Source organism: Zootoca vivipara, chromosome 10 (assembly GCF_963506605.1).
Source record: "Zootoca vivipara chromosome 10, rZooViv1.1, whole genome shotgun sequence".
NCBI classification, from domain to species: domain Eukaryota; kingdom Metazoa; phylum Chordata; class Lepidosauria; order Squamata; family Lacertidae; genus Zootoca; species Zootoca vivipara.
The window spans coordinates 2,823,980-2,850,021 of NC_083285.1; the positions used below are offsets into that span (position 1 = coordinate 2,823,980).

Consider the following 26,042-nt stretch of genomic DNA (forward strand, 5'->3'; position numbering starts at 1 on the left):
TATTTTATTTCATTTTTCTGTTGGGAGCCGCCCAGAGTGGCTGGGGAAACCCAGCCAGATGGGCGGGGTATAAATAACAAATTGTTGTTGTTGTTGTTGTTGTTGTCAGATCACCTCCTCACTCTGCTTCTTTCTTTACTTTTATTTATTTAAAGATTTCTATCATGCCATGCATAGCTCCCTGGAGCCCTCATGGAAAGAAACCAGCAAAACAATAAAAGCAATAAGAAGTCAACCATATCAGTTCAAAAATTCTACACAGTCAACAAATCAACCAATAAATGGGACCCATTTTTTAAAATAAAAATATATATCAGAAAGCAAGTCAGTTCATCAAACAAGATGGGTTAAGGGGGATGTCCTGGGAACACAGTCGTTGACAGCAGCAAATTAATCCCACCTTCATCTGTTTAACTCCAGGTGGAGTCAATCATAGCATAGAGATTCCAACTCAGCAGCACCTCATGCTACTATACTGCACTTGGTTAAAGTAATGGAATTAACAATCCACAGTCACACTGAAAGTGAAATGTTGGTTCCATAAAATCAAGTTGGCCTCACTCTCCTGCAGCAGTCATCCCACTGGATTCAATGAATCTGTAAACACAACCAAGGAGTCCACTGTATACAATCATGTAGCCACATGAGAAGGCAAGAGAAAAACCTGGTTTTTCCTGTAGTCCTGCTGGGAATGCCGGAGGATTCTGTAACAAAGTCTCAGCATGTATTTGTATGGGGCATATCTCTGGTCGCCCAGATCTTCAAGTCTCAGTATGGCTCCTTCTCCCGCTTTGTCTTTAAATGGAGCTTTCAAGATCCCAAATATCTGCTCATATACACATAGAGACACATAAATACAAAAACAAAGTGATGACTAATGGTGGGGAGAGAAAAACAGGGTATTTTGGTGAATCCAGTGAACAATATATTAAATAAGCATTTTGAGCCAAGGGGAAAATAAAATGTGCCCCACCACTGAGGCTGAATCAATTCAGCAATGAAAATTGCATGGCATTCTATATGTAATTTTCACTATGAGTTCACTTCATCCTCCAACAGGTCACCTACAAGAGCAAGACAGGAGGAAAGTGGTCACGATTTTCACCCTGTGCACCAGCATGCTGCCTGATAAACTTAACTATGGTTTAAAAGTAACAGTGATTTGCAGTGAGCTGAGGAACCCGTGGCCCTGCAAATGTTGCTGGACTACAACTCCCATCATCCCTGGCCATTGGCAATGCTGGCTGGGACTGATGGAAGATGGAGTCCAGAAATATCTAGAACACTGACTTCTCAACAAGGGGGCATCTGAACATTTCAGGGTGTGTGTGTGTGTTTCCATTAAAAAAAGATGTGATCTAACCAAAAGATTAACAATATGAAAATATTAAAGTATGAAATGTTATGTTCAGAGGATGAGAAGATCACGTGCAGCTTGTTGCATGATCTGCATGTCATCATGAGTGCAAAGAAGTTCAACGTGACATGCAATATACAGAGCGCAGCAGTTCATCATGCACTCACATGTTTATTTATACTGCTCATTTCCACTAATTTTTAGAACTTTGAACATACCATACACTACTGCTATTACATATTAAATTATCCTCAATTTAAGCCTGAGGTTTTTTTCAGTGTGCTATGTGGAGATGGAATTGTGCAGTTGGAAAAATGGACAGAAAACTGGATGTGTTTGCTGCATGTGTTTATTAAGCACTTAAATGACAGATAATATCAGGGATGGTATGCATATAAATTAGATGAGCTCAGTGTCTGTATGTAAATTACCCAAACCATATTAAAACACCTTCTTTTGGGACAGACAATCAAGGCCTGCATTTACTTTTGATCACAACGCTTGCCAAATATTTCACCAATGAAAACTATGTGTTTTTACTCTTGCTTTCTTGAATGAGCACTGCATTCACCATTTCCCCCACAAACACGAGAGCTGGAGAGAGAACTTCAGTTGAGTATGAAAGGCATAAGTGATCTAGTTAGTGAGCCAATCCAGAGAATGCTACCAATTTATTACTCCCTGCTGGCTTTGCTCACCGAACTCATCCTCAGGCTTTGCAGATTACAGACCAGACCAATCTTATGCCTGCATTGAGTCTGAAACAGACCACCTAGAAACCCTCTGAAAAAGCTTCACTGCTTGGCAACTTGATTATGCAGACAATAAAAAATATTCTGGAAAAGGAAACTGAGCTGACCATTCTGCTGATTGCAGAACACACTGTGAAAACGATTTTATCACTTATGTTCAGTCCTTGTCAGAGCATCTCCAGAAGGACTTTTTGGAACACAAGTGTGATTCAGTTGCCAAAGATGATTTCAAACAATTCCCTTCAGAAAAAAATTGGTTGAACTATCTCCCTGTATATCCCAAAACAGAAGAGCAGGCTCTGCGCATCATTGTGACATTTTCATACACATGCCTTTCTGTTCTTTTAGCTATTGAAACAAAACCGTGCAGCAGGCTGAAGCTGAAAGAGAAGCAAGATGTCTTCTGCCTTCCATGGTGCCCAGAATCCAATAGCTTGTGACAAACATGCAGAATCAATGTTGATATTATTAATAATAAAAGCATTTTTTGAAATTCATAATTTTGTGCAGATTTTTTTGAAAATTTGAATAACTGTGGTTTTTTAAAGTTATAAGTACTTTGATTGATTTTTTTATTAAGCCCCAAAATATTATTTATAATTAAAATATTTCAATCATTTTGAAAATGCAAAGAAAATAATTAGGAGAGGCAGGTTTGAAGGGATTTTTATATTACCTAAAAAGGGACACTGGGATTTAAATGTCTGGGAAACACTGACTAAAGGGGCCAGTTTGCCCACCCCTGCCTTGAAGCGATATGCAAACAAAGCCACTGTATCTTTGAAGAATATGCTCCATATTAAATATTTCTATCAATTACATACCTGTGCCAATATATTTTGTTCCCTCATTAATTTTTGCCTCTCTCGGTTGGGCTTAATGACCATCACATCCAACACTTCCTGGCCATTATTGTGCACATCAGCAACAAAGAAAATGAGATCTTCCAACAGCTTGGTTACAAACCTATGTTGTTTGAAGAAGTAAAATACAGTGAACAAGTGTAGCTCTGTAACAAAATGTTACAGCGTGGAGAGATTCTGTTCAGGTTTCAACCACTCTTTCCTTTCCCACCACCCCAAACTCCCCGCAGTCAGTCATCATTCTGCACCCTTGCATCATGTTCAGTCCACATTGGGATGTTTTGATACATATTTTATCTCTGTTTTCCCCATTGGTTTCTGGATGTGGGGGTGGGAGTGGGAGTGGGGCTCAGTAACATCAAGTTCTTTCATTTCTTCATTGGTATCTATGGGCAACTTTCTCTTAAGTCCTCAATGACAACGGCAAACAGCTTCTCTGTATAATGGAAGAAGTGACCTATCAAGACAATGAAATACCGTGTTTCTCATATTTTAAGACATCCCTACAAAATAAGGCATGGCAGGATTTTCAAGACCTGGCGAAATATAAGGCGTACCCCGAAAATAAGACATGCTGGTATGGCAGGGCACGCCATGCCAAGTCCCGACCCAGCGGGACCCGGCAAAGGTCTGAGAGGGCGGTTCCGGGAAGCGAGGAAGGAGCAGGCAGCGGCCGACAGCAAGAACCTTCCGAGAGGGAAAATGGGACGACATGCCCAGGCGAGAGACAGGAAGAGGAAGACGGCAGCGGCGGCGGCAGCTGCAAGCAGGGACCCAGACAAGGAGGCAGCCGGGAGCGCGAGAGGGAGCCGGAGGGCGAGGAGGAGCCTCTGGCGTGGGGAAGCCGGAGGGCGGGCAGACAGGCAGGCCGGGCGGCTGTGGCGGGGCAGAGGATACGCTGGTGGGAGCTGGGAAGCAGGAGGAAGCGGTGCGTGTTCCGGCTCCTCGTGTACTGCAGCGCAGCAGCTCCACCCGGCCTGGCTCCTCCTTCCCTGGCGTGCGCTGAGCTCGCGCTGTGCTGCTCTCCCGCCGTCTCTTCCAGCTCAGCCAGAGCCGAGACAAGGACGCGGGGAAGGAGGAGGAAGAGGAGGTGGGGCCTCGGCACCCATGGCAGCCTCCTCCGGATGGGAGCAGCACTACACGGCGGGGAGCCCACCCTTTGCCGGCTAGAGCTCCAAGCCGGCGGCGGGACGCAGCAAGAGCTGCAGCGCGCACAGCTTGGAGCCCCAACCCGGCAGGACCCAGCAGCGTGCCCTGCTGAAGCACCAACAAAGTGCGCAACAGCCAGTTCCGGGTGCCGAGCCGCAGCAGGAAGAGGAGGCAATTTTTTAAAAAATAAGACACCCCCGAAAATAAGCCACAGGCTTATTTTCTTGAGTAAAAATTAATATAAGACGTGTCTTATATTATGAGAAACACGGTAGTTCTTTCTAGTGGGTGTATGTGTGCTTTCCCAATCATCTTGTTCTAGACACACTATTCTATTCCTGACTCCCACCCATTTCAAGTTTCCATGCCGTTCAATTATTATGGAGCTGTTTTGAGGGTTACTCACACACAGTTCCAGTTTTTTGCCCCCTGCAGTTTTTTGTACTGTACTTGGGATCTGCTCATACTTTTCTCTTGCCCCACAGTAGTGAAGTTTGGGCTACAGAAGCACAAGACAACTCAATAGGTATAGCTTGTTGGCATCCATCTGTCTCAAAACACAATGGAGTGTGCCTCTGGGGATGAAGTCAAACCGTTGTGTTAGCAGTGACCTCCCTGGGGCACAAGCTTGGGAAGTGTGTCTAGAGGTCCTGGGCTGCCCAGATGACAAGACACCTGCCTCACTGAAAATATATATAAAAGGATAAAGATATAGATAATATAGATAATAATGAATAATGATAGCTTTCACATAACCATAACCTCCACAAACATCCCCCTTGTGACAGGCATTTTCCTTGGTTGTTATAATTATTACTGACAAAGATATCTAGGGTTGTCTCTACCATGCTGGTTCACCACATAGCAGATTTACCGCTTCCTCTCCTATCCCCTCAAGCCCTACCTCACCAGCCACACACCCTCAAGATCAACTCCAAGGTTTGAGAGGCCCTCTGGAGCAGATCTGGGGGACATGCAAGGAAAGGGAAGTCCCCTTGTTCAGCAGAACCCCACTGTTGCAGCGTTACATACAATTCTCTGACTCCAGAAATCTGCAGACCTTTACACCTAAGAAAAACACAATTTTCCACAACTCTTGCACTATCAGAAGCCAAGAGAATACATAATTGACACATTGTATGTACATAAGGAAGCCAATACACAGAGGTCTGTTGAGCCTGAGAGTGGGGCTAGGGGTTGATACACTTGTGTTCAATACATACACGTTTTTGAAAGCATAAAGAGCACAGGGATGGGGAATCTGTGGCCCTCCATGTATTGTTGGGCTGCAATTCTTCTTGTTCCTGCCCATTGGGCCATGTGGTCTGGAGGTAATGGCTTTCTCCTATGCTGCAATGGGTTAATGAATCATGCTGTTAACCAGAAGGTTGGTGCTCCAAGCCCATTCAGGGACTTGATCCAAGCAGGATCCCTGTAGTGCAGGGGTTGGACTAGATCATCCTTGGTGTCCCTTCCAACTCTATAATTCTGTGATCCTATGACTCCAAGAAACACTTGGAGGGCCACAGATGCCTCATAGCTGCTGTAGCATAATAATGCTGAACAGATCAGTTACTGTATTTATTTCCAACAGCTGGTTTAGTAGTCTCTTGTGAAAGCCTGTATTAGCTGTAAGCCTTTGTAAGCATTAGGTCAGGGAGGGAGTCAAAAGGTAAGGAAATATCACTGACCTCCTTTCATTTTGAGTTACGGAGCCATTCTCCAACTTTTTAACTGTGGATGCTAAAACCTTGTTTGCATCATTAGCAAAATCCAAATCTCTAACCTCAGACAGAGGAACAGACACAATCGCAAATGCTTCCTTGTCTTCTTTCGTTTGGCAGGTCCCAATCTGCAATATTGGCAGGGGAAGAACAACCAAAATTTAATATGAGAAAGTAGCTTTCTTTGCTTAAGTTATGTTGACTGCTGTCGGTATTTACCTTTAACATCACAGGCCTTTCTTCGTCTTTGTCTATTGGGATACTGGTACTGGTGACCCATGTGTTGGTGCACAGGTGCCTCAGTCGCACATAAGAATTTCTAAACAAAGTAAAACAACAACTCTCTAGGAATAAATTTAAAATCATTGGAGCATCAAATGTTGTTTTCAAATCCACTAGAAAGGAATCAGCTGACAATAAGTGTAGCCCCGGTCTCTACCTGTGGTTGGAGGCTTTGTGCTCTGGTTAACAAGTGGAAGGAATAAGGAAATGTGGAGCGCTAGCTTACCCCTCTTCCTCCCCTGATTTCCTAGCCAGCTACCTCCATCACAAAGAGGCAAGTAAAGGGAGAAGGTGGAGGAAGGCTAGCCTAACATGCTCCCTTAGGAAGCACTATTGCTCTGCAGGGTCATACGGCTTTGCAGTCTTCACACACATAATCACTCACACCCAGAGAGAGAGAGAGAGGCTGGAGACACCGGCTAAGCAGGTACATGGAAAGCAAACTTTGCCTCTCTCCCAAGCACTACCTGACCTTTCTTCCAAGCTTAAAACAACCCCCTGGATCTTGGGTTGCTGCAATGCCCCCTTATTATAGACCAGCACAGGCTCTCTTCTCCTCCCCACTTCATCATGAGTTCTGACACCTTTTTCCCTAGAAAAAAGCACTGGGTGTACACACACACACACACACACACACACACACACACGGTTGCAGCGCTCAACTCCCTTTTCAGGCCAAGGGAGCCAATGTTTGTCCACAGACAAACATGTGGCCAGCAGGACTAAACTGCTTCTGGCGCAACAGGACACAGTGATGGTGCCAGAGTGCACAGAAACACCATTTATCGTACCTACTTGCACTGGTGTGCTTTCAAACTGCTAGGTTGGCAGAAGCTGGAAAGAGCAACAGGAGCTCACCCCATCACGCAGATTCGAACTGCCGACCTTTCAGTTGGCAAGCCCACATATACACATGCAACACTACCTTGGAACCAGGCAGTCAGCTCGCTGAAGGGTGGTAGCATCCAGTTCAAAAAGAGAGGCAATGTCATTTCCGTGTGGCACAGACACCAGAGTATACATAATTTTTTCCCCAGCCTGTCGTTTCTTCTTTGAAATGAGAAGTTCGCTGTCTCTCTGCTGATGAAGAACAAGGACACTTTGGTTTACAAAGCATCCTATTGTAAGTTCTGCACGAATAATATATTTTTTATTTGCAAGGTGAAGGGGGTAGGGTTACTAGAGTGGGTAACTAGCTTCTTTTCGCATATTCAAAACAGAAGGGCCAACCTGCCTCTAGGATGCTGGTATGCAAGCTGCCTTTTCACACAAATAGGTCAGAGGCCAACAAAAAGTCCCTATGACAGAACATGTTCTTACTCAATGTAAGTTCCGTCAAGGCTGCTGGGTGTTTGGCAGAGGAATACAGCATCACAGTGCTTGTTTTAAAGGAGTACAAAGATAAAAGTCGAAGGACAGACAGGAGGCAGCGAGCATCAGGAAAGGCTGTGTTTTTTTGTCAACTTGGCAAAACAGCTTGTCCATGATATGTGCTCCATTTATATCAGTCCTTGAAATATACTCAGTCGAGTAGTACCGTAATTTCATGCTCTTTATTTCAGCTCATAGGAACAGTGAGCGAATTCCCCCCCAAACTTCACGCTTGTGCATGCGCAGAAGTGTTGAATTGCAACCCGCGCTTGCGCAGATGCAGCGCTGTGGGTTGCGAACATGCCTCCCGCACGGATCACGTTCACAACCCGGGCATCCACTGTAAAGCATTAAACAAGGCAACTGCCCCACATGTAGATAAATTAATGACTACAATGCATTTCAACAGGCTTCAGAGTTCATCAGCTACCTATCTCCAATGCTCTTAGAATGAAGCAAGAAAGGCTGCGTAATAATGTATTAGAAGCACTGGAAGTGTAAAAATGTAAAAAAAAAAAGCTCCTAAAGACAGCTCCTGACACATTAGTATAAAAAGGAAACAAAATGAGTCACAGTTAACCTATTTATCCTGACCTTTGACACCTGATGCGTCTATTTTTAGGACCAACTCTATTTTTGTAATTTTCCATTGTTTTTGTATGTTTAACTGCTCTAACTCACTTTGGGAACCCAGGAAGAATGATAGATAGTAAGTTGAAATTGTCATCATCACCATCATCATCCCTTAACCAAAGAAGGCACCTTAATATGTAATTCAACGACATCTTGAATTGCATGGGAGCTGCACAAAAGCACTGCCATGCTCCATTCATTTCAAAGGAGTCAATCCAGGAGGACTTCCTTCCTTAATGCTGAACAGGGCAGGACATAAAAAAGTTTCCCCTTCCCAATTCACACTTCCTTGGGGTTCCTACCAACTTTGTTGTGGTCTTGGATACAGCCAGAACACTTTGAAGCATTTGAGACTGAAGGGCTCTACCTCACTATGAAGAGTTTGCACCAGCACATACTTGCAGAGTTTAAGCTTGCAGGTTTTTCCCTAACAAAATACCTTCAGTCCGCCAGTCACATATTGTGCCCTGCCAGATACCTTTCAAATTTGCTTTTTTGATGGACTCCCATAGATGGATAGTGGGCTATGTTTGGCTTTGTGGGCTAAAAGGTACACAGACCTGACTAGCCCTATGCATTCTGCAGCCCATGAATCAATCCAAAAAGCAAACACTTCCCTAAAGACTAAACTAGTGAAGTACAGGTTCCTGGCTGTTCCTGACATTTCCTCAAGTCCCTGATGGTATTTTGTATCACAAATACACCAATTTGTGACGTAATAAAAACTCTGACATATGATTCTATATACGTTCGATGCAAAACACCATTTGACAATGGCTTGGAAATTACAGTATTAGAAGGCCTTCGTGTAACTCTCGTAGATTTCAGCAGATAAATATATATATGGACTTCCGGTTTCTGCAATGGCAGTAATGAGCGGGGTCCAATCATCTGATGGAGACGAGCCTTGCGGAGAGACAGGGGGAAGCACCAAGGCGAGGTGCATCCCCCAAAGCCCTTGGTGAGTTCCCAGGATGTCGAGGGGGCCAGCAGATTGCGAAAAGGCTCTCCTGCGATTTCCAAAAACTCCCTTGGTGGGAAGTGGGGGAGAAGCAGAGATTGAGCCTGCAATCATGGTGCAAACGCATCTCCGCGGGAGCGAAGCCTCAGCTCAAGCCAAAGCAGAGATTTTCCAAAAATAATCTTCAAAGCCGATGGGAAGGTAAAGCACCTAATATAAGATTCAATTGAAATGAATTTGGTGAAAGATGGAGGAGTAAAAAAGAAGTCCATCCCCACTCTCTGGATAATTAACACTGCATAGAAGGAATTTGCAAGTGAAAAGGCTATTAGAATTTCTTTGAGATTTATGGATACTGTCTGTTGATGGAAAAGTTGGAGTAAAAGCAACGAAAACCCATTCTTTAATTTATTTTACTGACCCTGTTGGACTATTGGATTTTAACTGTGGATCTGATTTTGAACTACAGCCATTGGTGAATCTGAACGCAGCAGAGAGAACTTGGAATAAACTTCTTCAAAATTCTGCTGGGGAAATACATGGGATATACATCCCAGCTGCAGTGACTTACAGAAGACTGAACTTGGTTTCATCATCATCATCATCATTTTTTATTTATTAACGACAATCTGGAACTTAAAAAAACATTTTGGAATGGATAAGAGAGACTGAAATTTGAGCTTGCTTCTAAAGTTCCTTTGTGTGTTAAAAGATAAATCGGAACTTTAAAGCTTGGATCTGGCCATAGAGGCTGAATATCGACAGGGAAGGTAGTGCCAGGAATTGGACAACATCTGAGAGCCCCCACGCCACTTTTTTAGAGCTGGAAGCCTGGTAAATCTTTCTCTGGTTGTGAGAAGGAAAGAAGGGTGTTTGGACTCTGCCAGAAAAGAGGAATTATGATATTCAACTGTCTGTAACTCTTTATCTTACATCAAGACATTCTTAGAGAACTGGATCAATGAGTGTCTTTTACTCTCCTCTGAATTATTAAGTTGTGATTTTGTGTGGACAGATTGCTTTTGTTTCATTTTTAAAGTGGAAATCTGTTTAATTTGAAAGTTAATTTGAAATCTGGAATTTATTTCAAATAGTATACGTGTAATGGGCAATTGGGCTGGAGGGAGTGGAAAAGAACAAAAGACGGTGCTTCTTGGGAAAGTGTTACTTGGTGGCGCCTTAACGAAACCAATAAGGTACAGCTGGAAAATTGGTTGTTTTGAGAACAAGGAAGAGAGAAATTTGGCAAGGGCAGAGTGAATCAAGCAGGAGGAGTATTGGATATTTTCACTCTGTTCAGACCATTTTTTATTTTTTTAATGGTTGGCAATTAAAAAGCAACCAACCCCAAGTTCGGACAGAAGGACTTCTGTACAGGACACGGGGGATAAGCCTTATGGTGAAACCTTATGGGTGGAATTCTTTTATGAATTGAGAAATGAGTTGATTAAGGAGATAAAGAAAAATCTAGATAAGACAGCAGATAAACTTATATCCCGAATGGAGAAAAATACTGAAATGGTGACAGAACTGATTATTAAGATAGAACCAGTGATAAAGAAAACAGAAGCAGTGGTCTTGATGGAGTAAGGAGGTAGTACAAGAATACTTGGCTAGTTTAGATGTATTCAAGTCTCCAGGGCCAGATGAACTACATCCAAGAGTATTAAAAGAACTGGCAGAGGTGATTTCAGAACCACTATCTTTGAAAATTCCTGGAGAACAGGCGAAGTTCCAGCAGACTGGAGGAGGGCAAATGTTGTCCCTATTTTCAAAAAGGGGAAAAGAGAGGACCCAAACAATTATCGCCCAGTCAGCCTGACATCAATACCAGGAAAGATTCTAGAGCAGATCATTAAGCAAACGGTCTGTGAGCACCTAGAAAGAAACTCTGTGATCACTAAAAGTCAGCATGGGTTTCTGAAAAATAAGTCATGTCAGACTAATCTGATCTCATTTTTTTGACAGAATTACAAGCCTGGTAGATGAAGGGAACACTGTGGATGTAGCCTATCTTGATTTCAGCAAGGCCTTTGACAAGGTGCCCCATGATATTCTTGTAAAGAAGCTGGTAAAATGCGGGCTAGACAATGCTACCATTCAGTGGATTTGTAACTGGCTTACTGACCAAACCCAAAGGGTGCTCATCAATGGCTCCTCTTCATCCTGGAGAGAAGTGACTAGTGGGGTGCCACAGGGTTCTGTCTTGGGTCCAGTCTTGTTCAACATCTTTATCAATGACTTGGATGATGGGCTTGAGGGCATCCTGAGCAAGTTTGCAAACGACACCAAATTGGGTGGGGTGGCTAATACCCCAGAGGACAGGATCACACTTCAAAATGATCTACAGATTAGACAACTGGGCCAAAGCAAACAAGATGAATTTTAACAAGGAGAAATGTAAAGTACTACACTAGGGCAAAAAAAAAAATTGAAAGGCACAAATACAGGATGTGATGCAGCAGCTAAAAAAGCCAATGCAATTCTGGGCTGCATCAATAGGAGTATAGCATCTAGATCAAGGGAAGTAATAGTACCACTGTATTCCGCTCTGGTCAGACCTCACCTGGAGTACTGTGTCCCGTTCTGGGCACCACAGTTCAAGAAGGATACTGACAAGCTGGAACATGTCCAGAAGAAGGCAACCAAAATGGTCAAAGGCCTGGAAACAATGCCTTATGAGGAACGGCTTAGGGAGCTGGGTGTGTTTAGCCTGGAGAAGAGAAGGTTAAGGGGTGATATGATAGCCATGTTCAAATATATCAAAGGATGTCATATAGAGGAGGGATCAAGGTTGTTTTCTGCTGCTCCAGAGAAGCAGATACGGAGCAGTTGATTCAAATACAAGAAAGAAGATTCCACCTAAACATTAGGAAGAACTTCCTGACAGTAAGAGCTGTTCGACAGTGGAATTTGCTGCCAAAGAGTGTGGTGGAGTCTCCTTCTTTGGAGGTCTTTAAGCAGAGGCTTGACAGGCATATGTCAAGAATGCTTTGATGGTGTTTCCTGCTTGGCAGGGGGTTGGACTGGATGGCCCTTGTGGTCTCTTCCAACTCTATGATTCTATGATAAATTTTTAGAAAAATGGAAATTGTGATTGATATGAAGAAATACCAGGGGACACTCAGGGCAGATATGAATGGCATGGGTGGCTGAAATGAGGCAGAAATTACAGCCTCAGAGACTAAGAGGAGATTGTGAGGAAGGAGAGCAGGATTTTAAATCAGACTTAACTGATAGTCACCTTCCTGTGAAATTTAAATATGCCAAAGTTAGGAAAAATAATGGGAAATACTTCATAGAATCATAGAATCATAGAGTTGGAAGAGACCACAAGGGCCATCCAGTCCAACTGGATGTATATTTGCAAAGTAATGTATATTGTATATTTGCAAAGTAATGTAAATAATAAATAAATGATACATTGGCAGGCTCAGATTACACTTGCAATCAGCAAAATTTGGATAAAATTCAAAGAAGAAGAATTGATGAAGTATGTATAAGGAAATGCAGAAGAATTTTGTTAATATAAGGAATCAGAAGAGGGAATGGAGGGAAGTCATGAGGTCTAAAAAACCTCAAAGATAAGGTTTTGAAATGTTTTTGTGAATGGGGACGGGGGGATTTGTTTTTTGTTTTTTGTAGTGTGGAAATTAACTGTGAGAAAAACAATAAAAATATTTACCAAAAATAATAATAGAATGAGTCATATGGAAACTTCATGTCTAAAGCTGGTGGAATGAAGGAGGAGAGGAAGATATTTTATTTTTTTCTTCGCGTCAAGGGATGATTACTCACCCCCCTCCAGATATAATTTAATTTAGGAATGCTGGAATTCTGCACTCCTGGAGAAAGAATAAATTTGGAACTGTGGTGGAAAGCTGTGTGTGAAACTGTTTGAGCAAGCAGAGAGGGAAATGGAAACTGCTTATACATATATTTTTTAATCAATGGATATTACCCACCCTCTCCCAGACTGAGGAAAAAAGGAAATAAATGGAAATAAAGACTAAAGGTTGAATGACCTGGAATTCTGTTTGGAAATACAATGAAAGCGAAACAATTTCAATTGGCATTTAGACCTGGTTTTGGCACAGAAACTGCTTGGGTTACCCTGTATGATCATAGAATCATAGAGTTGGAAGAGACCCCAAGGGCCATCCAGTCCAACCCCCTGCCAAGCAGGAAACACCGTCAAAGCATTCTTGACATATGCCTGTCAAGCCTCTGCTTAAAGACCTCCAAAGAAGGAGACTCCACCACACTCCTTGGCAGCAAATTCCACTGCCAAACAGCTCTTACTGTCAGGAAGTTCAGGAATACCTCAGTCAGGAGTGAAAGAGGAGAACTGTGTCCTTGTTAATTCTCCTTGACCTCTCAGTGGCTTTTGATACCACTGACCATGGTATCCTTCTGGAGCAGCTGTCCAAGTTAGGGGTGGGTGACACTACTTTGCAGTGGTTCCAGTCCCACTTGGATGGTCATTTTCAGAGGGTGATGCTTGGGGAGTGCTCTTCAGCCCCATGGAGACTTCAATGTGGGATTCTTTGGGGTTCGATTTTATCCCCCATGCTGTTTAATATCTATATGAAACCAATGAGTGGAATTATCCAGAGGTTTGGAGTACATTGTCAGCTGATGACACAGAGCTCTATTTATCCTTTACACCTGCAGGTGAGGGAGTGGAAGTGCTGGACCGATGTCTTACCTCGATAATGGACTGGATGAGAGTCAACAAACTGAAACTCAATCCAGATAAGACTGAGACACTGTTCGTGGGTTGTTCTTCAGACCAGATGGCTGGGAGGCTGTCTGCTCTTGATGGGGTTACACCTGAAGGAGCAGGTACATAGCTTGGGGTACTCCTGGATCCTATGCTGTGGCTTGAAGTACCTTCCATCAGCTTCTGTTGGTAGCCCACCTGCACCCCTATCTGGACAGGGATAGCCTAATTTCCGCCATCTATGCTCTGGTAACCTCTAGCTTAGATTAATGCGATGTGTTCGTTATATATGTGGGGTCGCCTCTGAAGATGGTTCAGAAATTTCAGCTGGTGCAGAATTCAGCGACCAGGTTGCTCACTGCAGCAATATAGTTTAAGAATATGACACCGATCCTGGCCAAAGGCAGTGGCTGCCAATTAGTTTCTGGGCCCAATTCAAAGGCCTTAAACAGCTCAGGACTGTGATACCTCAAGGACCACCCAAAAGACCCCTTATGAACTGACCCAGACCCTGTGATCATCATCTGAGGCTCTTCTTGATATGCCTCCTCCACGAGAGGTCCAGAGAGTGGCAACACAAGAATAGGGTCTTTTCTGCCATGGCTTCCTGTTTGGGGAATGCTCTCCACAGGCAGGCTCGTCTGGCCCCTTTAGGCGCCAGATGAAAGCGTTCCTCTTCAACCAGGCTTTTAGTTGATTTGTGGGAGGGTGGGTTTTGGTTTTTGTTCTATTTTTTGGTGTTTTTTATGCTGTGAACTACTCTGAGATCTTCAGATGAAGAGTGGTATGCAAATTTAATAACTAAAAATAAAAAATATATAAAATAAAATAAAGGTTGTGAACACTGGAAGCCTAAAGTTGCAGTTTGCGATATGTAAGGACCCCTCCTCCTCCTCCTCCTCCCTGCCCCCCACCCCATGCACTCAGCTTAGTAAAACAGGAAAGGGCCAGAAATGGCCAATTATTCTCCATGGCTCAAAGAAGGGCCATGACTTCAGCATGACTTCTGACTGTCGTTCTCCAACAGACTGAACCAATTACTCAAATCTAATTCTCCACTCATCTATAGTACACATGCAATGCAACTGGAAGCAACCCTCAAGCTTGCATACTCCCTTTCCACTTCTCCACCCCTCTCCCCATGGCTAGAGAATGCAGGCATAATAATCAGTGGAAGGGAGATTCCATATTCAATAACAGGGTTCTCCCTATTCAAACATTAACTTATCAGTGTCATAAAGAGGCAGGACAGAGGAGAAGGAAGCAGAAGTTGCATATATGAGGCAATGAGGCAAAGCTGCAATGCTAGCTTCCCAGCAGGGCACTGCAAGGTAACATGTGTAAACATTACAGTATCTGCAAATGTATATGCAACTGAAAATGGGGGGGGGGTGTCTGTAGACCTCAAGATGCTGCTGGACTACAACTTCCATCAACCTTGGCACTGGCCATGCTGCTTAGGGTGCATCCAAGGCCAAGGCCAACAACACCTGGAAGACACCACTTGAGCTACCCCTGAGTCGGACAGTGGCAGCAAATATGTACTATTGTTCAGGTGAACTGCACAGTAGAATACTATAATGCAGGGGTAGGCAACCTGAAATGCATCTCTGGGTTATTTGTGGGGCATAGGAATTTGTTCATTCCACCACCACCATCCCAATAATAGACCGGCCCACCACATGGTCTGAGGGACAGCCCCTGGCTGAAAAAGGTTGCTGACCCCTGCTATAGGGTAATGAAAACAATTCATAGCCTTAAAAGGTAAACAAACAAAAAAGTCTCAGACTTCCTTGATTCTCTTTTGTGCCAGGTCTATACTGAGATCAGAAGTAGGGCCCTCTCTATAATGCAATGAAGATGAACCTGTGGCTTATTGTGGAAATTGTGCATCCAAAAAAACTATGCAAAGGGTTAATGCTGTAGTATTGAATATTGTGATGTCATATATACAGTATACTGTATAGTTCAGTTATCAGCTTAGAGTTTTAACTGTGAGAGCAGCAAGTGTGTTGGTATGAGGCTGCATGCCTAAGAGCCAGTCTGTAAATATTAGTCACTCAGATATTACCGCTCCATGCCTCTCTTCTTTATTCAATCTGACAAGAGCAAGCACAGCAAGTAAAAGTGATATGTTATTTTTAAACCTTGTGCTGTTTTTCTATGGGAAAAAGAGAACTGTGAAAAAGAACTTCTGCACAACTCTGTAACGTATAATTCCTACACTTATTTGGGGGTCTCTCACAATAAACAGCACCGGCCAGCATGGCCAATGGTCAAAGATGATTCAGATTTGCACCCCTGCGACAATGGCTTCCCAGGTCCATAATTCCCTCTTGAACTGTACCAGCCTAACACCCTCTATATGTTTTTGGAGTCATGTTGTTGTTATATATTTATTTATATCCCACCTTTTTCCCTGACAGGGTCGAAAGACAGCTTACTGATAAAATATGAGCAGCTGAAAACATGGGGGAACAATAACTAAAAAACAAACATTAATAGAATTAAAGCATATTGTGGCATTTGTTTTTAAGCCAACTCATGACACATTGTAAAATTTGTTTGGTCTGTTTATTTTGGAGAGCCATAATTATTGCCAGTTGCTTGGAGAACTTTTTGTCAGGAAAAGTTGTTGCCAGGTTTTAAAATAAATGAATAAACAGAAAGCGAAAGTCACATTAACATAGGATTTTTAAGCTCCTAACTCTGTAACAGAAATATATTTCTTATCAATATTTGTACACAAAGGTCCCAGCCACTTTCTTTCTAATTAGATCAGATTATGTAAGGTTTTATTTTATTTTATTTATTTAAAGAAGCAGTTGCACTTACCACAGCCTTTTCCCCATTACTACCATCTGGATAGTGTGGATTAAGCTGTAAAAAGAAAGCACGTTTAATAAAATTTTGACAAAAGGGAGGTCGATCTTAAACTGCATATGTTATGTATGTTCAAAAGGTCATGAATATTGTTCCACATGCACTTAAGGCTCTTCAACCTTCCTTTCCCACCACAAACCCACCTCCTGACCAACAGCATGCCTATCTTGCGTGAATTAAGTCCCAGTTTCTTAGTCTACATCTAGACTATTGCCAATTCAATTCTTCCACTGCCTCCCTGTAATCAAATGAAAAAGAGAAGTCACACCATATATTGATGACACCACACTCTATAAACTCGCAGGTGACTTCTCCCAGTCATTTCATGAAGATGCTGAAAACCATGGTGGGCAAAACCCTGTGAAACTCCAAATAAAAGTTCTGGTGCAGAAAGCAGCATTTCTGGAACCTGTTCACCAGGCAGGACCAAGACCAGCACAGAACTGTGCCGCCCAGGGATCCAGTCCAGCAGAAGTATACCATAGTCAATGGTCTCAAAAGCCACCAAGAGGTCTGGCAGAAGAGGAATGCAGTTCTCCTGTCCAGTTCCAACCATAGTTCTACCAAAGCAATTTCAGTCCTAACGTCTGACTGAAACGCATCTAGATAATCTGTATAATCCAAACCACCTAAAGGTGGGTCACTCAAGCAACTTGCCCCCCCCCAAAGAGAGGATGGAAACTAGTCCAGGTGGTAGAGGGATCTTAGGAGGGTTCTTTGTAGCAATGGTTTCACATTTATCACCCCCTCTACACATTTACTCAATTCCTTCCAGAAAGTTTTAGTGAGCAAGAGTGGGAAAAGTCACGTTTACATATTTCAAATTTCCAAAGTTCCTGCCCATATTCTCAAGCTAAACAAACTGAAAGATATGCATCACAACAAGACAAGCAGATATTTCAGGCACATCCACAGGCACAACAATTTATCTGCAGTCCAATCTGCAAACTGGGCACAGTGAGCCACTGAGACTTATTCTCAACCTCATGTCCTGACAGGCCTAGAATTAACTGAGTCAGGGCCATGGTTGTCATGACAATCACAAACTGCTGAAACGTTCCCTTAGGGCAGTGTTTCCCACCTTGTGCCTCCAGCTGTTTTCGGACTACAATTCCCATCATTCCTGACCACTGGTCTTGCTAGCTAGGGATGATGGGAGTTGTAGTCCCAAAACATCTGGAGGCACAAGGTTGGGAAACACTGCCTTAGGGAACCTCAGCATTAATGTTGAAATTACAGAAGAACAGTAAGGAGGGAGAAGCCCAACATCACCTCAGAGAAGAAAAATATTGAGCAGTGGACTATATGTACACCAAGAGGACCCCAAGGCTGACTGGTAGACAGGACACCGAGAGAGAATAATGGCTTTATTCTACCTCCCCAACTTGCAGGATGCAACACTCAGAAATTGGGGGTGGCGTTGGGAGAGGTTAACACTTTCTAACTTGCCCATCCATATTTCTGTCACACACAAGTTAGGTTAGTATGCTTATCCAGGATCAAATGAATCTAAACCTAAAGTCTGCAGAATAGTCAAGGATGTGAAAAATAACTAGGAGGGGAGAAATAACATCCTTTTAGCCCATCTTCCACACACCACCCTGTCCTTTTCTGACCACCACACTCATACCTGTGGTCTTAGAAGTGGAATGCAGAAGATGGTAGCTCATAGTTCAGAGACCCAGCACTTTTATGAAACCTCTGGAGCTTCAAAGTGTCTATTAACTAATAGCATGTGCTGTGGTCTAAACCACTGAGCCTAGGGCTTGATAATTGGAAGGTTGGCGGTTAGAATCCCCACGATGGGGTGAGCTCCCGTTGCTCGGTCCCTGCTCCTGCCAACCTAGCAGTTCAAAAGCACGTCAAAGTGCAAGTAGATAAATAGGGACCGCTCCAGTGGGAAGGTAAACAGGGTTTCCGTGCGCTGCTCTGGTTCGCCAGAAGCGGCTTAGTCATGCTGGTCACATGACCTGGAAGCTGTACGCCGGCTCCCCCAGAGTTGCGACTGAACCTAATGGTCAGGGGTCCCTTTACCTTTACCTTTGTTGTTGTTGTTTAGTCGTTTAGTCATGCCTGACTCTTCGTGACCCCATGGACCAGAGCATGCCAGGCACTTCTGTCTTCCACTGCCTCCCGCAGTTTGGTCAGACTCATGTTGGTGGCTCTGAGAACACTGTCCAACCATCTCGTCCTCTGTCGTCCCCTTCTCCTAGTGCCCTCCATCTTTCACAACATCAGGGTCTTTTCCAGGGAGTCTTCTCTTCTCATGAGGTGGCCAAAGTATTGGAGCCTCAGCTTCATGATCTGTCCTTCCAGTGAGCACTCAGGGCTGATCTCCTTCAGAATGGATAGGTCTGATCTTCTTGCAGTTCATGGGACTCTCAAGAGTCTCCTCCAGCTTCATAATTCAAAAGCATCAATTCTTCGGCGATCAGCCTTCTTTATGGTTCAGCTCTCACTTCCATACATCACGACTGGGGAAGCCATAGCTTTAACTATACGGACCTTTGTCGGCAAGGTGGTGTCTCTGCTTTTTAAGATGCTGTCTAGGTTTGTCATTGCTTTTCTCCCAAGAAGCATTTCGTGACTGCTGTCACCATCTGCAGTGATCAAGGAGCCCAAGAAAGTAAAATCTCTCACTGCCTCCATTTCTTCCCCTTCTATTTGCCAGGAGGTGATGGGACCAGCCATTATCTTAGTTTTTTTGATGTTGAGCTTCAGGCCATATTTTGCGCTCTCCTCTTTCACCCTCATTAAAAGGTTCTTTAATTCCTCCTCGCTTTCTGCCATCAAGGTTGTGTCATCAGCATATCTGAGGTGGTTGATATTTCTTCCTGCAATCTTAATTCCGGCTTGGGATTCATCTAGTCCAGCCTTTCGCATGATGAATTCTGCATATAAGTTAAATAAGCAGGGAGACAATATACAACCTTGTCGTACTCCTTTCCCAATTTTGAACCAATCAGTTGTTCCATATCCAGTTCTAACTGTAGCTTCTTGTCCCACATAGAGATTTCTCAGGAGACAGATGAGGTGATCAGGCACTCCCATTTCTTTAAGAACTTGCCAAAGTTTGCTGTGGTCTACACAGTCAAAGGCTTTTGCATAGTCAATGAAACAGAAGTAGACGTTTTTCTGGAACTCTCTAGCTTTCTCCATAATCCAGCGCATGTTTGCTATTTGGTCTCTGGTTCCTCTGCCCTTTCGAAATCCAGCTTCCACTTCTGGGAGTTCTCAGTCCACATACTGTTTAAGCCTGCCTTATAGAATTTTAAGCATAACCTTGCTAGCGTGTGAAATGAGTGCAATTGTGTGGTAGTTGGAGCATTCTTTGGCGCTGCCCTTCTTTGGGATTGGGATGTAGACTGATCTTCTCCAATCCTCTAGCCACTGCTGAGTTTTCCAAACTTGCTGGCATATTGAGGGTAGCACCTTGACAGCATTAAAATAACATAAAATAACATTAAAAGGACTTTATAATTGGTAAATATCAAGCTAATTTTTGCAGTAAAGATTGGATAAAATAGAGGGCTGAAAAGACTGGAAGAATAAGTTACAGTGTGTAAGGACAGAAGAGAATCCTGCCTCCCGGTAAAGAAGGGAGGCGAGAGGACACTTTAATCTTTGCTCTGATTTCTGCAAGAGCTCTTGCCAAATGAAAGGGGGGGGAGAGAGAGAGATTGTCCTTATGTATTCCTTTATTTAAAAGTTTGAGAAGTGAAATGAACGGTGTATTTTATTAGAATTTCCATCAGAAAGTGAATTTTAAAACAGAGATGGTTTCAATTAAAGGCTTGCTTCTTTTTTTAAAAAAAAGTTTCTTCTCAGTGATTAGATGCCTTCAGGTTTATTTTATTTTTATTTACTACAATCGATTGTAAAATAACAACAACTTTCTGTGGGATGGCACCCCCTGGAGCCCTTTCCAATGACTGCCACAGAGAAGCCCGTTTATTTATTTCTTGGAGTATTTTAATCATATTATCACAGAACTGGACGGTTGGAAGTGACCCCCAAGGATCCTCTAGTCTAGACCAACGCCCTCCAGTGCAGGAATCATAGCACAAGCATATCTCACAAAACAAGTTTGCTCCATCTTCCCTGTGAACAGTCCTTCAGATACAACAGAATAACAGAACCATTCACAGAGTTGGAAGGGAACCACCAGGGTCATCTAGTCCAACCCCCTGCAATGCAGGAATCTTTTGCCCAACATGGGGCTTGAAATCACAACCCTGAGATTAAGAGTCTCATGCTTTACTGACTGAGGTTTGTTTATGTTTCCTGTTTTCTTTCTTTGCCACGCGGCCGGCTGCGCCCTTGTCTTCTTTCTGCCGCTTTTCATGAGTCCTTTTGTGCTGTGTGCTGATGGGTTTCTAGCTTCTCAGATGTGTTGGGAGGGAGGGAGGGAGGGAAGGGGGAAGGAGCCAAGCCTGGTGGCACATCCTGATGCTGGGAAAGCAGGACAAGGGGCTTTCCTTCCTTTAGTTAGAGAGAGAGAGAGACCCCAAATTCCCAAGAGTTGCAAAGTTTTGTAGGAAGAGAAAGTAGCAGCAGGCTTTTGTTTTCCTATGGTTCCTAAGTTGGATTTATTTTATTATAGGGTTCCGTGCGTAGAGAGCAAAGCTTATTGCATTGGTTTCGGTGATAGAAATACGTGTGTGTTTTAAATCTCTGGCGCTGAATGAAACCTCTAGCACTTGGAAGGGCTTAACTTTTGGATTGTGCCCATAGAAGTTATTTTTGGCACAGCCTGTTGTATTGCTGAAGCATAGTACAGTACATTGATTATTGCCTTCATTTTATGGATCAATGGTTTCATTAGACAATAGAATTCGTGTTAAATTGCTGCTTTAGGGGGAACGGATCGTCTGGAACAAATGAATCCACTTTCCATTTCAATGGGAAAGTTCACTTCAAGTTAAGTACGCTTCAGGTTAAAGTAAGGACTTCTGGAGCCAATTAAGTACTTAACCTGAGGTACCACTGTATAAGGAAATTTTCTCCCTTCCCTTTAACTAGATGGGCCTTGGTCTGAAAAAGAAAGTAACTTCATCTATATATATAAAAATGTAACAATCGTGAAACTGCGTTCCACACTTTTCTCCGTAACCGCTTGACCGATCGTCCTGAAATTTTGACACAATGATCCTGGCCACTTCCCGAGCATTGTTCGGGGCAAAAATCCTTCAAATCACACACCTGGGCAGGTACAGACCTCCATTTCCACCAAGTCAAACAGCGCCCTCAAGTGGAATTCCTCCCACAGTACACCCCTCCCTTCCTGTGAAATCTAAGCCACACCCACAAACCAAATGACATCATCAACCAAACAACTGAAACCACCAAGGTGGCCATTATCAGACCACTAGGCCTTTGTTTTAACCCTAACCCCCACTAGGCCCGGGGGGGGGGTAGATAACCCACAGCAACGCACTTGGGGGCACGGCAAGGGGTTTTTACTTTACAATTTAACACCACTACCCCCCCAAAAAAATCCACAAGACAAAAATAAATACCATCCTTCAAAACGTCATGAGATACGCCGGTTATGGGGGGGGGCAAACTGAATAGATCATGGATCGGGACACGTGGGGGCAGTCACAGGGATTAGCCACAACAACGTGCCACACCCACAAACCCTGCCTCCGCCACGAGATCCTGTAAAACAGGAGGCCTTGCAACCACCAACAGCTATTCCACCCCAAGCCCAAAGCCTCTCCCGGCGGCTGCATTAATAAACGCCGGGCAGCATTAGCCAGTCATTCATCATTTCTCCTAGCACACACTTGGGGGCACAGCGAGGGGTTTTCGCTTTATAATTTAGTGGGCGTTGTGTCACATGCGAGGCTCCGGTGGCCATTTTAAAGTAAGGGCAGTCGTGCCCCTTTTAACCTAGGCTTTACCGTGTTTCTCCAAAAATAAGACACCGTGTTATATTTATTATTCCTAAAATAACCCCACATTGGCTTATTTTCAGGGGATGTCTTATTTTTTATTACGCGTCCAGCCTTGCCTCTTCCTTGGGACCCTCCAGAACTGTGCCTATCACTATGTCTTATTTTCGGGGTATGGCTTATATTGCGCAAATGCTTAGAAATCCTGCTATGGCTTATTTTACGGGTATGTCTTATTTTAGGAGAAACAACCGATTGTAAGCCTCTGTTCATATATATATATATATATATATATATATATATATATATATATATATACCCTGTTTCTCATATTTTAAGACATACCCATAAAATAAGCCATAGCAGGATTTTCATAGAATCATAGAATCATAGAATCATAGAGTTGGAAGAGACCACAAGGGCCATCCAGTCCAACCCCCTGCCAAGCAGGAAACACCATCAAAGCATTCCTGACAGATGGCTGTCAAGCTTCTGCTTAAAGACCTCCAAAGAAGGAGACTCCACCACACTCCTTGGCAGCAAATTCCACTGCCGAACAGCTCTTACTGTCAGGAAGTTCTTCCTAATGTTTAGGTGGAATCTTCTTTCTTGTAGTTTGAATCCGTTGCTCCGTGTCCGCTTCTCTGGAGCAGCAGAAAACAACCTTTCTCCCTCCTTTATATGACATCCTTTTATATATTTGAACATGGTTATCATATCACCCCTTAACCTTCTCTTCTCCAGGCTAAACATACCCAGCTCCCTAAGCCGTTCCTCATAAGGCATCGTTTCCAGGCCTTTGACCATTTTGGTTGCCCTCTTCTGGACACGTTCCAGCTTATCAGTATCCTTCTTGAACTGTGGTGCCCAGAACTGGACACAATACTCCAGGTGAGGTCTGACCAGAGCAGAATACAGTGGTACTATTACTTCCCTTGATCTAGATGCTATACTCCTATTGATGCAGCCCAGAATTGCATTGGCTTTTTTAGCTGCTGCATCACACTGCTGACTCATGTCAAGTTTGTGGTCAACCAAAACTCCTAGATCCTTTTCACATGTACTGCTCTCAAGCCAGGTGTCTCCCATCCTGTATTTGTGCCTTTCATTTTTTTTGCCCAAATGTAGTACTTTACATTTCTCCTTGTTAAAATTCATCTTGTTTGCTTTGGCCCAGTTGTCTAATCTGTTAAGGTCATTCTGAAGTGTGATCCTGTCCTCTGGGGTGTTAGCCACCCCTCCCAACTTGGTGTCATCTGCAAACTTGCTCAGGATTCCCTCAAGCCCATCATCCAAGTCATTGATAAAGATGTTGAACAAGACTGGGCCCAAGACAGAACCCTGTGGCACCCCACTAGTCACTACTCTCCAGGATGAGGAGGAGCCATTGATGAGCACCCTTTGGGTTCGGTCAGTAATCCAGCTACAAATCCACTGAATGGTAGCATTGTCTAGCCCACATTTTACCAGCTTCTTTACAAGAATATCATGGGGCACCTTGTCAAAGGCCTTGCTGAAATCAAGATAGGCTACATCCACAGCGTTCCCTTCATCTACCAGGCTTGTAATTCTGTCAAAAAATGAGATCAGATTAGTCTGACATGACTTATTTTTCAGGAACCCATGCTGACTTTTAGTGATCACAGAGTTTCTTTCTAGGTGCTCACAGACTGTTTGCTTAATGATCTGCTCTAGAATCTTTCCTGGTATTGATGTCAGGCTGACTGGGCGGTAATTGTTTGGGTCCTCTCTTTTCCCCTTTTTGAAAATAGGGACAACATTTGCCCTCCTCCAGTCTGCTGGAACTTCGCCTGTTCTCCAGGAATTTTCAAAGATTATTGCCAGTGGTTCTGAAATCACCTCTGCCAGTTCTTTTAATACTCTTGGATGTAGTTCATCTGGCCCTGGAGACTTGAATACATCTAAACTAGCCAAGTATTCTTGTACTACCTCCTTACTTATTCTGGGCTGTGTTTCCCCTGCTGAATCATCTGCTCCATATTCTTCAGGTCGGGCGTTGTTTTCTTTCTTGGAGAAGACAGAGGCAAAGAAGGCATTGAGGAGTTCTGCCCTTTCTCTGTCCCCTGTTTGCATTTCACCATCTTCTCCTCTGAGTGACCCCACTGTTTCCTTGTTTTTCCTTTTGCTACGGACATACCCATAAAAGCCCTTTTTGTTGCTTTTAACCTCTCTGGCGAGCCTGAGTTCATTCTGTGCTTTAGCTTTTCTGACTTTGTCTCTACACGTGCTGGCTATATGTTTGAATTCCTCTCTGGAGATTTCCCCCCTTTTCCATTTTTTGTACATATCCCTTTTAAATCTTAACTCAGTCAAAAGTTCTTTAGATAGCCAGCCTGGCTTCTTTAGGCACCTTCCATGTTTCCGTCTCATTGGTATTGCCTGAAGTTGTGCTTTTAATATCTCCCTTTTAACAAACTCCCAACCATCATGAACTCCCTTCCCTTTTAGTATTACTGTCCATGGGATTTCACCCAGCGTTTCCCTAAGTTTTCTGAAGTCGGCTTTCTTAAAGTCTAGAATTTGGACCTTAGTATGCTTGGTTGCTCCTTTCCGCTGGATAATAAACTCCAGAAGAGCATGGTCACTCCCACCTAATGATCCTGCCACTTCTACCCCACTAACCAAGTCATCACTATTGGTTAGGACCAGATCTAAAATGGCTGATCCTCTTGTTGCTTCTCCCACTTTCTGGACAATGAAGTTGTCTGCAAGGCCAGTGAGGAATCTGTTCGACCTTATGCTCTTGGCTGAGTTTGACATCCAACAAATATCAGGATAGTTGAAATCCCCCATTACTACTATCTCACTTCCTTTGGAATGCTTGGCCATCTGTTCCAGGAAGGCATCATCTGTGTCCTCAGTTTGGCTTGGGGATCTATAGTAAACTCCCACAATGAGATCACTGTTGTTTTTCTCTCCCTTAATTTTGACCCAGATACTCTCAATTTGGCTTTGAAGTTTTAAATCCTGGATCTCTTCACAGGTATACATATCCCTAACATATAAAGCTACTCCTCCTCCTTTCCTGTTTGGTCTATTTCTCTTAAATAGATTGTATCCCTCTATTACTACATTCCAGTCATGAGACTCATCCCACCAGGTTTCAGTGATGCCTATTATGTCATATTTAGTTTGCTGTACCAAGAGCTCAAGTTCATCTTGTTTATTTCCCATTCTCTGTGCATTAGTATACAGACATTGAAGACCGTTGATCATTCCCCCATGTCTCTTATTTAAGGATATTTTCGTCCCACCACTAGGTCTGCATGCTGCTTGCTCCATTTGGTCCTTGACATTTGGATGATCATCTTCAGCATTTGATAGACTCCTACCTTCAGGACCACTGTCTCCCTCCCCCACATAAGTCAGTTTAAAGCCCTCCTGATGAGGTTTTTGAGTTTTGTGGCAAAAACATTCCTCCCAACT

At 43.4% G+C, this 26,042-nt stretch overlaps 1 protein-coding gene across 7 annotated transcripts in view; it reads right to left on the bottom strand.

Annotated features, from left to right (window-relative positions):
* ITPR2 (inositol 1,4,5-trisphosphate receptor type 2) overlaps positions 1-26,042 on the bottom strand; it is a 277,002-nt gene that overhangs the window by 178,696 nt on the left and 72,264 nt on the right. For 6 of the 7 annotated variants that reach the window (XM_035127538.2, XM_035127539.2, XM_035127536.2 and 3 more), the window contains 6 exons: positions 16,651-16,695; positions 7,053-7,207; positions 6,065-6,164; positions 5,813-5,973; positions 2,934-3,075; positions 665-826 (listed from right to left, as the gene is read on the bottom strand). In XM_035127538.2, coding sequence (XP_034983429.1) covers positions 665-826; positions 2,934-3,075; positions 5,813-5,973; positions 6,065-6,164; positions 7,053-7,207; positions 16,651-16,695 — 765 coding nt within the window. The remainder of the gene's footprint in view (positions 1-664; positions 827-2,933; positions 3,076-5,812; positions 5,974-6,064; positions 6,165-7,052; positions 7,208-16,650; positions 16,696-26,042) is intronic. The other variant, XM_035127537.2, reaches the window with a different exon arrangement.